This window comes from Myotis brandtii, unplaced genomic scaffold (assembly GCF_000412655.1).
Source record: "Myotis brandtii unplaced genomic scaffold, ASM41265v1 scaffold253, whole genome shotgun sequence".
Lineage (NCBI taxonomy): Eukaryota > Metazoa > Chordata > Mammalia > Chiroptera > Vespertilionidae > Myotis > Myotis brandtii.
This window is the reverse complement of record NW_005359590.1, coordinates 2,105,188-2,119,265: the sequence shown is the minus strand read 5'-3', so window position 1 is coordinate 2,119,265 and position 14,078 is coordinate 2,105,188. Positions and strand designations below refer to the sequence as shown.

The 14,078-nt window shown below is 37.3% G+C and overlaps 1 protein-coding gene and 1 pseudogene across 1 annotated transcript in view; one reads left to right on the top strand and one right to left on the bottom strand.

The window, feature by feature from the left end:
- SAV1 (salvador family WW domain containing protein 1) overlaps window positions 1–14,067 on the bottom strand; it is a 42,949-nt gene extending 28,882 nt beyond the window's left edge. The window contains exons 1-2 of the mRNA XM_014541007.1: window positions 13,981–14,067; window positions 9,975–10,418 (exon numbers count right to left, since the gene is read on the bottom strand). Of these exons, the coding sequence (XP_014396493.1) occupies window positions 9,975–10,413 (439 nt within the window). The 5' untranslated portion in view covers window positions 10,414–10,418; window positions 13,981–14,067. The remainder of the gene's footprint in view (window positions 1–9,974; window positions 10,419–13,980) is intronic.
- On the top strand, window positions 1,550–2,942 carry LOC102259706 (annotated as a pseudogene).
- Window positions 14,068–14,078: the final 11 nt, after the last annotated feature.

Here is a 14,078-nt window from a genome sequence, read left to right as displayed (position 1 = left end):
GCAACCAATCAATGATTCTCTCTCATCATTGATGTTTCTATCTCTCTCCCTCTCCCTTCTTCTCTGAAATCAATATATATATATATATATATATATGAAAAGAAAAAGGATACATTTTTGAAACCTTTTGTTAGGCAAAGGGTTCTCAACTAAAAAAAAAAAAAAAAATCCCCGAATTCATAAAGATACTACAATACAAACTCACTGGTTACACCTTTGGAAGTGACCAGGGTACCAATTCACTATTCTGAAAAAACAGTCAATAAAAGGAAAGCTCTAATATTTATCCAGTCTTATATGAACAGCAGCCAAGTAATTGATAAGGAAAAGTTCTTCATTATAGAATTCCAATTGATAGAGAAGAAATGATAGAATTGGACTATCACGAATTTGTAACACCTAATGAAATATTGGCTCTAGTGAATGATAATTAATGGCTGCCAAATTATTAGGTAAAAGGTTGAAGGATATCTTTATAATAGATGAGTGGGGCTGACATCTAATCCCATGATCAATTTTAACATCGAAGAGAAATCAGTCATTGTATGTCTCTGGAACTGATGCAACAGAATGTACACAACACCACCTATAAAGTATTCTGGCAAAAAGGAAAATGCAAGAAAAAAAACCAACAAAACAATCACTCTCAGTACCATCTGGGAAGAAAAGGCTACATTCTTAAAGCAGATGGTGATTGTAGAACAGCACAAAGTCTTTGATGAAACTGACCTTGGCTTCTGTCAATCTGCAACTGAAGGTTTATTTAATAAGCATAGCTTATGCAATTTCAATACTTAAAGAGAAAATATTTAAACAGAAAAGAAATAAGTCAATAAACTAAACATACTCACGTAAGTAATAACTTTGAAATCACATTGCATAAGCATGTAATGACTCTATACTTTCTTATACTTCCATCATTAAATATGTATTACTAGCCACAACCAAGGATAGCAATCCCATATAATAAAAGCCCAGCGACCGAAAGGCACAATGACCAAAACAACTAGTCGACCAGTCACTGTGACACACACTGACCCCAGGGGGCAGGTGCTCAACGCAGGAGCTGCCCCCTGGTGGTCAGTGTGCTACCACAGTGGGAGCTCCACTCAGCTGACCGGGATTGAGAACCTCAGGCCGACGGGCAGCACCAGTGCCACGCAAAGCTGACCCTGGGGGGCAGGTTCGTGGCTCCCGCTGAACTGAGGCCTATTCCACTGCCTCTCAGTGCTATTGTCCCTGAGCCCAGCCCTGATCAGGTCCCCTGGAGAGGCGAGTGCTCTGGCTCCACTGAAGATGCTGGACCATGGAGCAGCCGCTCAGAGGGTGGGTCCACAGCCGCTGGGCTGACCGGGATGAGCGGTGCTCCCACAGCAACCACGCCCCTACCCCAACAGTGCACGACTGCCGTGCACCGGGCCTCTAGTTTTGAAATAAAAAATACACACACAAGGTGGGACAAGAGTAGGTTTATAGTGGTTCATATGGAAAATAATACAATAATTAATAAATACTAACACAAGAATAAACTGTTTTGCATACTCACAACTGTAAACCTACTTTTGCCCCACCTTGTATCTACATAAACACATACTCAATTCAATGTACTCAGAGTTATTTATAAGAACCATAACATTTGACCTGACAGAGGTCCAGCTGGAAATGTACAAATTTATAAATACAGCATTATTAAGAACAAAAACTATTAGTTATTAAAAACTGTACAGGCTTACAGAGTATTAAAGTTTGTGACAATTTTATTCCTCTCCTTAGAAAATCCAAAGTTCCATATACTGAACTTGCCAAAATCCAGAAATACATGTACTTTTGCATTTAAACATTATGTACCAAACACTAGATTTAAAACATGATAAACTTGAAATTCATAGAGGAAACACAAAGGGCTCTCTGTAAAAATCTAATTTCCAGGAACTAAACCTTGGCAATTTGATAAGGAGCCATGAAGTTCACAAAGTTCCACATAGGTTCATCAGCTTTTTAAATGTCATGTTAGGAGAGATATCTACAAATAATTTTTTTGGTTTCATGACACACTCCACCTGTACATTTTGAAAGTGCCATATACACTAAATTTTTTTCAAACTATTATTTGGGATAATTTTATAAAACCTATTGAGAGGTAGAGAGACCGAGATCTAGCAACTGGAGCAGCATGGCCAAGCCTTGTGGGGTGTGCCTGAGCGAGGAAGCCTGCAAACAGGTAGATGCCTTCAGGTAAAATCTTTCCCAGGAGGCCAAGGAATTCCTCTACAGATTCTTGCCATAGTTCATACACGTGAATCAGCTCTTGCAAGAAGACTCCCTCAACGTGGCTGTCCTGACCTCTCTCCAAGCCGCACTGGACATCCCTATTCCAGACCCCTGACCCAAAGATGATGAGATGGAAACATATAAGCAGGAGAAGAAAGAAGTCCCTAAGTGTGGCTTTCTCCCTGGGAATGAGAAGCTCTTGGCCCTGCTTGCCCTGGTTAAGCCAGAAATCTGGACTCTCAAAGAAAAATGTATTCTGGTGATCATGTAGATCCAGCACCTGATCCCCAAGATTGAGGATGGAAATGACTTTGGGGTATCAATCCAGAAGGTGCTGGAAAGGGTGAATGCAGTCAAGACCAAAGTAGAAGCCTTCCAGACAACCATTTCCAAGTACTTCTCAGAACACGGGGATGCTGTGGCCAAGGTCTCTAAGGAGACCCATGTAATGCATTACCGGGCCTGGTGCACGAGCGAGATGAGGTGGCCTATGGGGAGCTCAGGGACATGGTCCTGGACCTAAGAGCCTTCTATGCTGAGCTTTATCATATCATTAGCAGCAACCTAGAGAAAACTGTCAACCCAAAGGGTGAAGAGAAGCCATCTAAGTACTGAGCCCCAGGCTAGAAGGGAAATAAATGATCAAAACTTTGTGTGGAAAAAAAAAAAAAGCCTATTGAGAAATAAATGTACAGTACAAAAAGATTGGAAACAACTGATCTAAAACATAAAGCATTACTAGTAATAAATATGTATAGGAGACTAAAAAAAGAAAAAGGCTATAGCAAGCTTTTTTTTTTTAATTTTTTTTTTAAATATATATTTTATTGATTTTTTACAGAGAAGAAGGGAGAGGGATAGAGAGCTAGAAACATCGATGAGAGAGATCGATCAGCTGCCTCCTGCACGCCCCCCAGTGGGGATGTGCCCGCAACCAAGGTACATGCCCTTGACCGGAATCGAACCTGGGACCCTTGAGTCCGCAGGCCGACGCTCTATCCACTGAGCCAAACCGGTTCGGCTATAGCAAGCTTTAATACACCAGATCTCCACTCTAAGTTCAGCCAGAAAGTTGAAACTTTAGTAACAAACATGTCAAATCTGGAAAAAGGGCATGAACGCTAACAATTTTGAGTGTCTGTTCTGTCCCTAGTCATTTCCATCTGTACTATTTCATACTCAAAACAGCTCGAATGAGGTAATAGAATCACTACCAATTTACAGAGTTTGAGGAAACCAAGTTTCAAGTAAGTTATTTTACCAAAGGCCACACAGATGGTATAAGGTCAAATGACAGTATTACCAACCATGTAATATTAGCAACAAAAGATCATTTGTAATTCTTCAAAGAAAAATATGACTGCTACTAATAAAAGGCAAAGCATCAATTTTGAATTCAATCAGTGGAAAATGAGAATCTTGTTTCTGACCTATGAGGAAAAAATAGTTTTTTACTGTCTCCCCTGCCCCACTCTTTCTCAAACAAACCAATCAACCAAAAAATTAAAAAAAATAGTTTTTCATAATTTCAATTGGCCCCAGAAGAATGAGTGGCATTCATAATCCTCAAAATAACTTCTATTTGCAGGAACTAATCGCACACCTTCCATTTATATAAAATAAAGCATTCATAAGCTAAATACAGGGGTGGGCTAATGGGTATGGAAAAAGGTAGGTTATGATTATTATAATAGCTTTGTGTTTCATGTACTCACAACTATACACCTACTTTCGCTTACCCTGTAATGAATTCCCAAAGACACAGAAAAAAGAATTATTTTGTTTCTCTTCCAAGCTTTCACTAGATATGTCTCTAAGAACTTAATCTCATATAACCAGGCAAATATCTATGAGATGTGTCCTTATAGAAAAAGCTCAAAATTTCTAGTTTCCTAATTTTATAACAGCTACAGAGAAGAAAATGGAATCTGGAACTCTAATGGAGGTCTATAAGCTCCAGGTTAATAAATACTAAACATTATAGCCCATGTTATAATCAAAATGTTTATAAAAAGATCTAAGAGTTGAAGCAAGCCAACTACTTCCTCTGCAAAATAATTACAAATAAATTTGTGTCCCTAAAGATTATTAACCCCTCCTCAAAGATGACTCTGGTTCACTACATATTTATGCATATCCTGGAATACATAGAAAGTCCAGTGGGTTTTTTTTGTAAAGCCTGACACTTTCCATTTTGATTCTTATTACTTGATGTCTTCAGTTGTCTTTAAAAATATATTTTAAAGTTTGTTACTTAAAACTGTATAAAACTAAATTATTTAAGTGCAGAACAAATGAATTCAATCTGCCTTTAGTATTCTAACTAAAGACTTCCTGTTAATAGGATTCATTCCTTTGGCACATACAATAAGTGTCTGACTGATATGTTGGCCAAATGGCTAAAGGTCAAATTTCACAGCTAAACGTAGAACTTACTAGATCCTAAAACCCTTTAGAATATTATACAACTTGCTTTCATACTTCTGCTAAATACAATAAAATGAAGTTAATCACTGAGATAGGTGTTCTGGGAAGTCTAAATAACAATTGGCTGGAATTACTACTCTCTTTAACTCACTACAAAACTATTTCCTTCCATACATTTTTTATGCTTATTACATTAGTAACAGCAATCAAAATGTAAAGCTTGTGAAAATAAATGTCTGTATCACATCCTTACCCTCCTACCAACATACTTTCTCCTTTCAATTCATTCAAATTCCTTGAACTCTCTCCAGTATAAATCTTGAAAATATAGTAAGTTTCAAATCTTTTCTAGATGATTTCATGAAACTTCCATTTATTGTCTCAAATTTCTTTCCTTCTGGAAAAGACAGACTTTTCTGTTTCATTAATAATTGGTTATTAATCCTTTCCTGCCACTTAAGATACTCCCTCAAAGTAGTTTTTTCTAAAGAACATTAAATCTTATTGCTCACATATAAATTAATCTTGTTAAATTAAAGCTCTCAAGCATGTATAACTTCTGCAATAAATGCAAATCTTTTAAAAAATAACATTCTTTAATTTGAAAAAGTATATAATTAACTTATACTTTTTAAATTTCAAAATTTAGAGAGAGTAGAAGGAAGGGGGGAGGGGAGAGGGAGGGGGAGAGAGAGAGAGAGAGAGAGAGAGAGAGAGAGAGAGAGAACAAAAACATTGAGAGTCACATCAACTGGTTGCCTCCTACATGCCACAACCAGTCGGCTGGACCAAACCTGCAACCCAGGTATGTGCCCTTGACTGGGAATAGAACCCTGACGGCCCTTTTGTGTGCGTGGGCAGAGGCTCTAACAACTGAACCACACTGGCAGGGCTAGTTTCAAAATCTTGATTGGAAAAAAAATTTTTAATTGAATTTATTGGGTGCTACTGGTTAACAAAATTACACAGGTTTCAGGTGCACAATTTCATATCATCTGTACACTCTTACTGTGTGTTCACCACCCCAAGTAAAGTCTCCTTCCATTACCATTTATCGCCCCTTTACCCTCCCCACAATCCCCCCTCCCCAGCAATATTGTCCATTGTGAGTATTTTTCTCAATCCCTCCAGTCCCTACCTCCACCCCCACCCCACTCCCCAGCCTGCTCTCTATGGGTCTGTTTCTATTTTGCTTGATAGTTTACTTTGTTCATTAGATTCCACATAAGTGAAATCATATGGTACTTTTCTTCCTCTGACTGGCTTATTTCACTTAGCATAATGCTCTTAAGGTCTGGAAAATTATTTTAAAGTTTGTCATTAGACTTATAAAAACTGTCAGACTGCTTCTGAGAAGATCAGTAGAAATTTATTTCTTAAAGTATTTTCTCAATGATATTTTGCAAGTAAGAATTTTTAAAAAAAGATTTTAACTTGGTATTATTAATTCTTCATACTTACATTCAGGCAGAAAAGTGTTATGACTATCAGTGATTTTTTTGTAATATATATATACATGGGAAAGGTAAGTGTGAAGAACAACAATCTGTATTAATGGTAAATAGAATGTTATAAGCTATTATTCGTGCTATTAGCTACCAAAACTGTCTTAAGACTCCAGACTTGAAGTCTCTGGATTAATTCACTCACTCAACCATTTATTTCTGAAGTTCCTCCTATACAGTCAGGTGCAATGCTAATGGGTCCTATGCGACTATTCATTCTTTCCCTCATCCTTATAATCGCATTAGTGGCCGAATACCATCAATGAAGATGTGTTCCACTTTTCCCCTTTCCAAATGTCCCCAGCTTAGGTCAGGTCCTCATTAACATTTAAAATATGAACTACCAGGTTTTTTTTTATCCATTCATCGACTGATGGACACTTGTACTGTTTCCAGATCTTAAGCTATTATAAATAATGTTGCTATGAACATAGGGGTGCATATATTCTTTCTGATTGGTGTTTCAGGCTTCTGAGGATATATTCCTAGAAGTGGGATCACTGGGTCAAATGGCAGTTCCAGTTTTCATTTTTTAAGGAAACTCCACACTGTTTTTCATAGTGGTTGTACCAGTCGGCATTCCCATCAACAATGTACAAGGTTTCCTTTTTCTCCACATCCTCACTAGCACTTCTTGTTTGTTGACTTATTAATGATAGTCATTCTGGCAGGTTTGAGGTGGTAATCTGTCGTTTGAATTTGCATCTCTCTGATTAGTGATGAGCAATTTTTCATATGTTTCAGGCATTTATTTATCCTCTTTGGAGAAATGTCTATTCATATATTTTGCTCATTTTTTAATTGGATTGTTTATCTTTTGTTAAGTTGTATGAATACTTTATATATGTGGGAAATTATTCCCTTATCATATGTATCATTGGCAAATATTTCTCCCATATACTAGTAGTGGGTTCCCTTTTCATTTTGATGCTGGTTTTCTTTGCTATGCAGAAGCTTTTTACTTTCATGTAGTCCCATTTGTTTATTTTTTCATTTGTTTCTCTTGCCCTAGGCGATGTATCTGTGAAAATTCTGCTATGTAAGGTGTCTGATATTTTGCTGCCTACGCTTTCTTCCAGGATTTTTATGGTTTCACAACTTACATTTAAGTAAAAAAAAAAAAAAGTGGTACATTTACACAATGGAATACTATGCAGCAGTAAAAAGAAGGATCTCTTACCCTTTGAGACAGCATGGAGGGACCTGGAGAATATTATACTAAGTGAAATAAGCCAGTTAGAGAAAGACAAGTATCACATAATCTCACTTATATGTGAAATCTCATGAAAATAAACTGACAAACAAAACAGACCGAGAGACATGAAGCATACAACAGACTGATGAATTTCTGAGGGGGAGGGTAGAAGAGATTAACCAAAGAACTTACATGCATATATGCATAACCCACGGACACAGATAATAGTATGGTGAAAGTCTGAGGGGCGGAAGCAGGTGGAGTGGGTCAAAGGGGGAAAAAAAGGAGACATCTGTAATACTTGCAACAATAAAGATGAATTAAAAAAATAAAATATTAACTACCAAACATGTACCAAGTGTAAGATTACCAAGTCACTGAAATTACTAATAAATAGCATATTACATTAAGAAAATCATTCAAGTAAGAAACAGATACAAAACTGTATAGATTTTAATTATAACAGTGTAAAGAAAAAGAATGTCATGGGAAAAGATGAAAGAAATAACTAAAATATTAAGAATCTCTGGTGTGATAGATACTTAACCTTTACTTTTCTGTATTTTATAAATTTCCTATAATAAGCAGATATTACTCTAAAAATATGAGCTTTAAAAACTTACTACACTTTGGTTGGATAGATTATTTCTGAGGTTTAAAACTACATTTTATTAGAAATAGCCAAAATAAACACTGAAGTGTACAACTGTCTAATCCTTTAACACAGAACTTCTTTAAAAATGCACTCACCTATGCTCAGTAGAGTATTTCTATGTACCTAGAAAACCTCTTCTCTTCAATGTTCCAATGAGATTTCAATGTTGACTCTCACAAAATAAGCTACTCTTACCAATTATTCCACACTAATCAATTTAAAAAAGAATTTTTTTTCCCCCATCACCATTTATCCCTTCCATGGCCTCTTCCACCTCTACCCATGCCCCACAATCACCACTGTTGTCCATGATCATGAGTTTTGGGGGTTTTTTTGCTCAATCCCTCCACCCTTCCAACTCCTCCCCACCCCCACCCCCACCCCCGAGCTGTCTGCCTGCTTTCTATCTATAAGTCTGTCTCTATTTTGCTTCATACACTACTCAATTTTAAAACTTGAGATTTACTCATTCCCAAACTCGTATTTGTCTCATTTTTCCTTCAAAAACATCACAGATTTGCCTTTTCCTCTGCAATACCACTGGTACCTGCAGTCCACTTTTCTCTAGGAATGTAACCCAAGTATAACTAGTAAACTGATCTTTAAACAGTGCTTTCATAAAATGATTTGCCTTTTTGAAATCTGCAATAATTTTGCTTGACTCAAGTTTCAATCCTATAGCCTGTTGTTGGACCACAAATCTCCATTCCACCTTACATCTTATTCAAACTAGGCAAAACTACACAGCTCCTTGGACTTGCATGGTGTCTACTCTGTTTTCACTTGGTTATTTCCAAATTTCCAACTAAAATGCCCTTCATCTGCCCCCATTAATCTAAAATACAAGCTAAAAGCACAGATGAAGTCCTATGTCTTCTACCAATCATTCCAGCCTACCCTGACAATATTTTTCTGCCTCTCTATTGTACCTACAGTTAGTACCACAAAGTATACAAATTGTTTGTTACTATTTTGCATATATTGGTTTTGTTCCTTCAAATAAGGTACCAAAGAGGAATAATAAGGTCAGGGAAAAATGGTAAACATATGACTCAAACTAAATGAATGTTTTCTACACGCAAAATACTCATGCTCCAAAGTATTAAGTTAGCTTATTTGAAATTTTGTGGATTACAAAATAGATGTCTCACGTATTTTTTTATTTTTAACCTGCCAAAATTTAAAGCCTACAACTACTTACAGGAAAAAAATAGTCAGATGAAAAAGTTTAATTTTCAGCTTGCTTCAGTTTATTTGGTGTATTCCAGTACTTTAGGATTAAAGCAAATTGTGCATTTCTCCTATATCTTCAGCTCCTTTTATAAGAATCCTCAAGTCAGCAAATATGGAAAGCAGATTTCAAAAATTTATAACTAATATTTTTGCTCATTTCAGAAAAGAACAACAAAAAGACATACTTAACACACGATTAACTATTTCACAGTAAGTCTGTCTGACCAACTTGGGAACTAATTATTGAACTACGACACCAGTTTTGTTAAGAGAAACAGTACAGGTTCTAGCTAAGTAATGATGCAATTGCTCATGGTATTAACTACCATGCCTGATTCTTCCTATCTGCCTTGCCTTTTCCCATTTAAGTTCAGTTTCTCTGAAACCTTAACCTAGATTCAATCCAACTGTAGACATTAAATTATCTAAGTTTTCAAAGTTCATAGTGTTAATAGTAAACATATCCTTCAAATAAGTACCAAGTTTTTATAAAATGAGTTAATAAAATAAAGGAACACAAAATTCTTTCCCTCATTGTAGGTTAATAATTATTTGCAAGCTGGTTCAGCAATACTGGCAAAATGAAGAATTTCCTTAAGAATATGTTGACTTCCCAAGAAAATCTAGAAAAGAGTATCTTTTAAATTGTGTTAATAAATCTAATATAGTAGTTCTAATTTTAAATTACCTGAAGCATGCCTCCCCTGATTCTGTGGCATTCTTTGGAAGAGATCGTGGTTGTATTCATAATATCTGTAATCTTCATGTGTACGATCTCCAAGTGGGCGCCTTCGCTGACCATCAAAATAATTATCTGAATAATAATATCGGGAACCAGAGTCTCCATTTTCAACAGCAAAATTAACTTCTGTTAAAAATGACTGCGAAGAGCCATATTCCCTAGGGACATCTGCTAGACTCCTGGCAAGATAAGAAGGTGCTGATAATCTGTTGCTTTCTCTTCTCATTATTTCATGAGGTGTTCTTTGAACTGGAGTTCTAAGGAAACTCTGGTTCCTTGAAACTATTCCATCTCCAGAAGCTGAAAAGGCATTAGGGCTTGAATCTGGAAGACAGATATCAGTTCGTCTTGGAATTGTTGGACCATGCCGGATGAATGAAGGCATGAGATCTATAATGAAACAATAAAATGACCATTTCAATAAGTAACACTTTTTAAAAGTTGCTCATTTGCATCTATCACCCCAAAATACAAAATTTCAATGGACTTAAGAAAACACAATTAAATAAAAAATGTATTTTTATATATATATATTATTGATTTCAGAGAGGAAGGGTGAGGGGGATAAAGATAAGAACATCAATGATGAGAGAATCATTGGTCAGCTGCCTCCTGTACTCCCCATACTGGGGATTGAGCCCACCACCTGGGCATGTGCCCTGACTGGGAAATGAACCATGACCTCCTGGTTCATTGGTTGACACTCAACCACAGCCACAATTAAATTTTTTTATTTAAGATAGGACTTAGGGGTCCTGGCCAGATAACTCAGTGGGCTGGAGCATAGCCAATGTTTTGGGTTCAATCCAAAGTCAGGGCAAATACAAGAATCAACCAATGTATGCATAAATAAGTGGAACTATAAATACAACAAATCTATGTTTGTCTCTTTCTCTCTACCTTCTGCTCTCTCTCTAAAAATCAATCAATTTGAAAAAAAAGATAGTTATTGGGTATTTTAAAATTGAGGCTGCCCTAGCCAGGTGGCTCAGTTGGTTTGTGTGTTGTCCCATACATCAAAAGGTTGCAGGTTCAATTCCTGGTTGGGAGGCCATGGGAGGCTACCAATTGATGTATTTTATAACAATGTCTTTCTCATTCTCTTTCTCTCTCATTTCCTCTCTCTCTGAAAATCAATGAACAGCCCTGGCCGATTTCTCAATGGTTAGAGCATCTGCCCATGCAATGAAGGGTCTTGGGCTTGATTTCAGGTCAAGAGCATATACCTGGGTTGTGGGGTTCATTCCCCACACAAGGTCAGGGTACATGGGGGAGGCAGCCAGTCCATATGTTTCTCTCACATTGATGTGTGTGCCTCTCTCTCCGCACCCCGCCCCCTTTCCTTCCACTCTCTCTGAAAAGCAATAGAAAAAATATTCTCAGGTGAGGATTAACAAAAAAAAAAAAAAAAAAAACAGAACAAAACAAAAATCAATAAACATATCTTCAGGTGGGGATTAAATTATTTTTTAAATTGAGGCTGATTAATCTTTCTCTACTCGAAAGGATTTGTAATTTGTACAAATGTGTTGAATCAAATATATTCTGTATGCTACCATACATATTACGAAGAAGTATCAATAAGATTAACTATGAAATACATATTAATGAAATACTCATGAATAAATGTGTAAAATTAGTAATCTGTTTTCTTTTAAAAAATAGAACATATTGCTATTCCCAAACATATAAAGGTAGAATCCTTTAAAAAGATTTTTAAATTATTAACTTGGTCTTCCTATTCCTGGAATTACATAAAATAATAAAGTGTTATGGCAAAAGGAAAAGCCAAACATTTAGCTATGAAAATTTTAAAATAGAAATATTTCATTTCATAGAGGTACACAATGTTGAATTAGTACAAAAAAAGCCAAGCCTGAAATTATGGCTCCTTTAAAACACGTAACTATAACTTGAAACAGAAGAGAATAGTAGAACAATAGCTTTCAGGATAGAGTACTTCAGAATACAGAACTTAAATAGTTTAGACATTAATGGTTAGAAAGCAAAATACATGAAGAACATTGGATCTAGAGACTTTTATTAGTTCAATGAGTAAATAATATTAGAGGGCACTCAATAAGTTTCAGAATCAAACTCTAGACAGAAATTAATACCTAAATAAACAAGTCTCAACACTTGAAACAAAAAATATTATATTAAATTATTTGCTTAAAGGTATGACAAACATATTTCATGATTTCAAGCAATGTTTAATAAACTATTGGCAGCACACTGCAAGTTATCATTAACTTTGCCCAAAATGTGAGAGAACGTGTAATTGAAAAATGAACTGTTAAAAAAAGGTTTAAGCCCTGGCTGGTTTTGCTCAGTGGTTAGTCGACCCAAGGACTGAAAGCTCCTGAGTTCGATTCTGGTCAAGGGCAAGGTAACTCTGTTGAGCCCAGCCCCTCCCGGTGTGTGGGAGGCAACCAATTGATGTGTCTCTCCTGTCTCTCTCACATCTAGTTTCTCTCTCTCTCTCTGTTTCTCCCCCTCCCTTCCACTCTTTCTAAAAATCAATGAAAAAAATATCCTCGAATGAGGATTAACAACAACAACAAAAGGTTTAAAAATCAAGTTTCTGGTTACCGGTGCACCCGTTTAAATCTATTTTGTTGTTCTATAAGAAAGTACTGCAAATACAAGGTTAAATCTGGAAGGTTGATGATGTAATTATAGTGGAAAAACATGCTCCCCACCCCTTTGTGTGTGATTTTGGGCAAATACTAGGAATCTCTATGAACAGCTTTCCCAATTATAATATGAGGTAATGGTTAAGTCACAAGGTTACCCCAAGCTTCCAAGAAAGAAACCTACACAAACAGCCAGCATGCAGTATGAGCATCAAAAATATTAGCTCCTTACCTCACAAATGATCTGAACACATAGCAAGTATTAAAAATTCAAAAGACAGAAATAATTAAAGTTTTAAAAGATTCAGCTGGAAAACCAAAGTCACATACTTAAACTGAACAGCAATAGGTGCTGGGGGGTGGGAGGGTAGAAATGCATCCTATTAAAGTAAAAAAAACCAAAAACCACTTTTGCCCTAGCTGGTTTGGCTCCGTGGATAGAGCGTCAGCCTGCGGACTGAAGGGTCCCAGGTTCAATTCCGGGCAAGGGCACATGCCCAGGTTGCTGGTTCAATCCCCTGTGTGGGGCATGCAGGAGGCGGCCAATCAATGATTCTTATCATTGACGTTTCTCTCCCTCTCCCTCTCCCTCTCCCTGCCTCTCTGAAATCAATAAAAACAAATGTGTACTTAAAAAAAAAACTTTTGGTAATGTCTCCTAAAATATGACACATCATTTTGAGTATTTTTGTCTTGTGGGGGGGGTCCTTTGGATTTTTTTATTGGGAGCAATTCTCATCACTATAGCCAAATGCACATGATTGTGGCTCCTCTACTCTGAGATCTAAGGCCGATGAGGCCGTGGGTAGCGGCTGTGCAGCCGCGGCCAGCCGTGCCCTCCCGGCGCAGCATCCCCGGCGGAGCTCGGGAATCCCAGCCCCAGTTCGCACACAGTCCAGCGCGGGCGAGCGACACCCGCAATGTTTATAAACACAAGGCACATCCCGACGTGTCTAGAAGAGAAACAAAGTGTTCCCGTCCACTCACGCTGACTCCTCTAGCATCAGGGGATCAGTCATTTAAGTATGTATTTCCTAAGAGACCTCTTTCTTTTTTTTTTTTTTTTTCCAGTAAAACAACACACTGCCATAGGGAACCGGGAAGTTTGTTGTTATTTTTAGGGGGGCGAGGGGAGGAGGGGAAACTGGTTTAAGTTTCTTAGTCTTTATCGATTTCAAATAACAAACACGACTTCAGGCATCTTGAAAAGTAAAAACCAACCAACAAAACTACTTCACAGAGACCAAGGGGAGTGAAAAGGCGCGGGGAGGCGCGGCCGCCGGGACAGGTAGGGGTGCGCCCGGCTCGACACTCACTCCGCAGCAGGGGCGACGTCTCCTTCTTCACGTACTTGCCCTGCACCTCGGCCGGCTTGGACACTTCGTTCTTGGTTTTCTTTTGGGGCAGCAGCCTG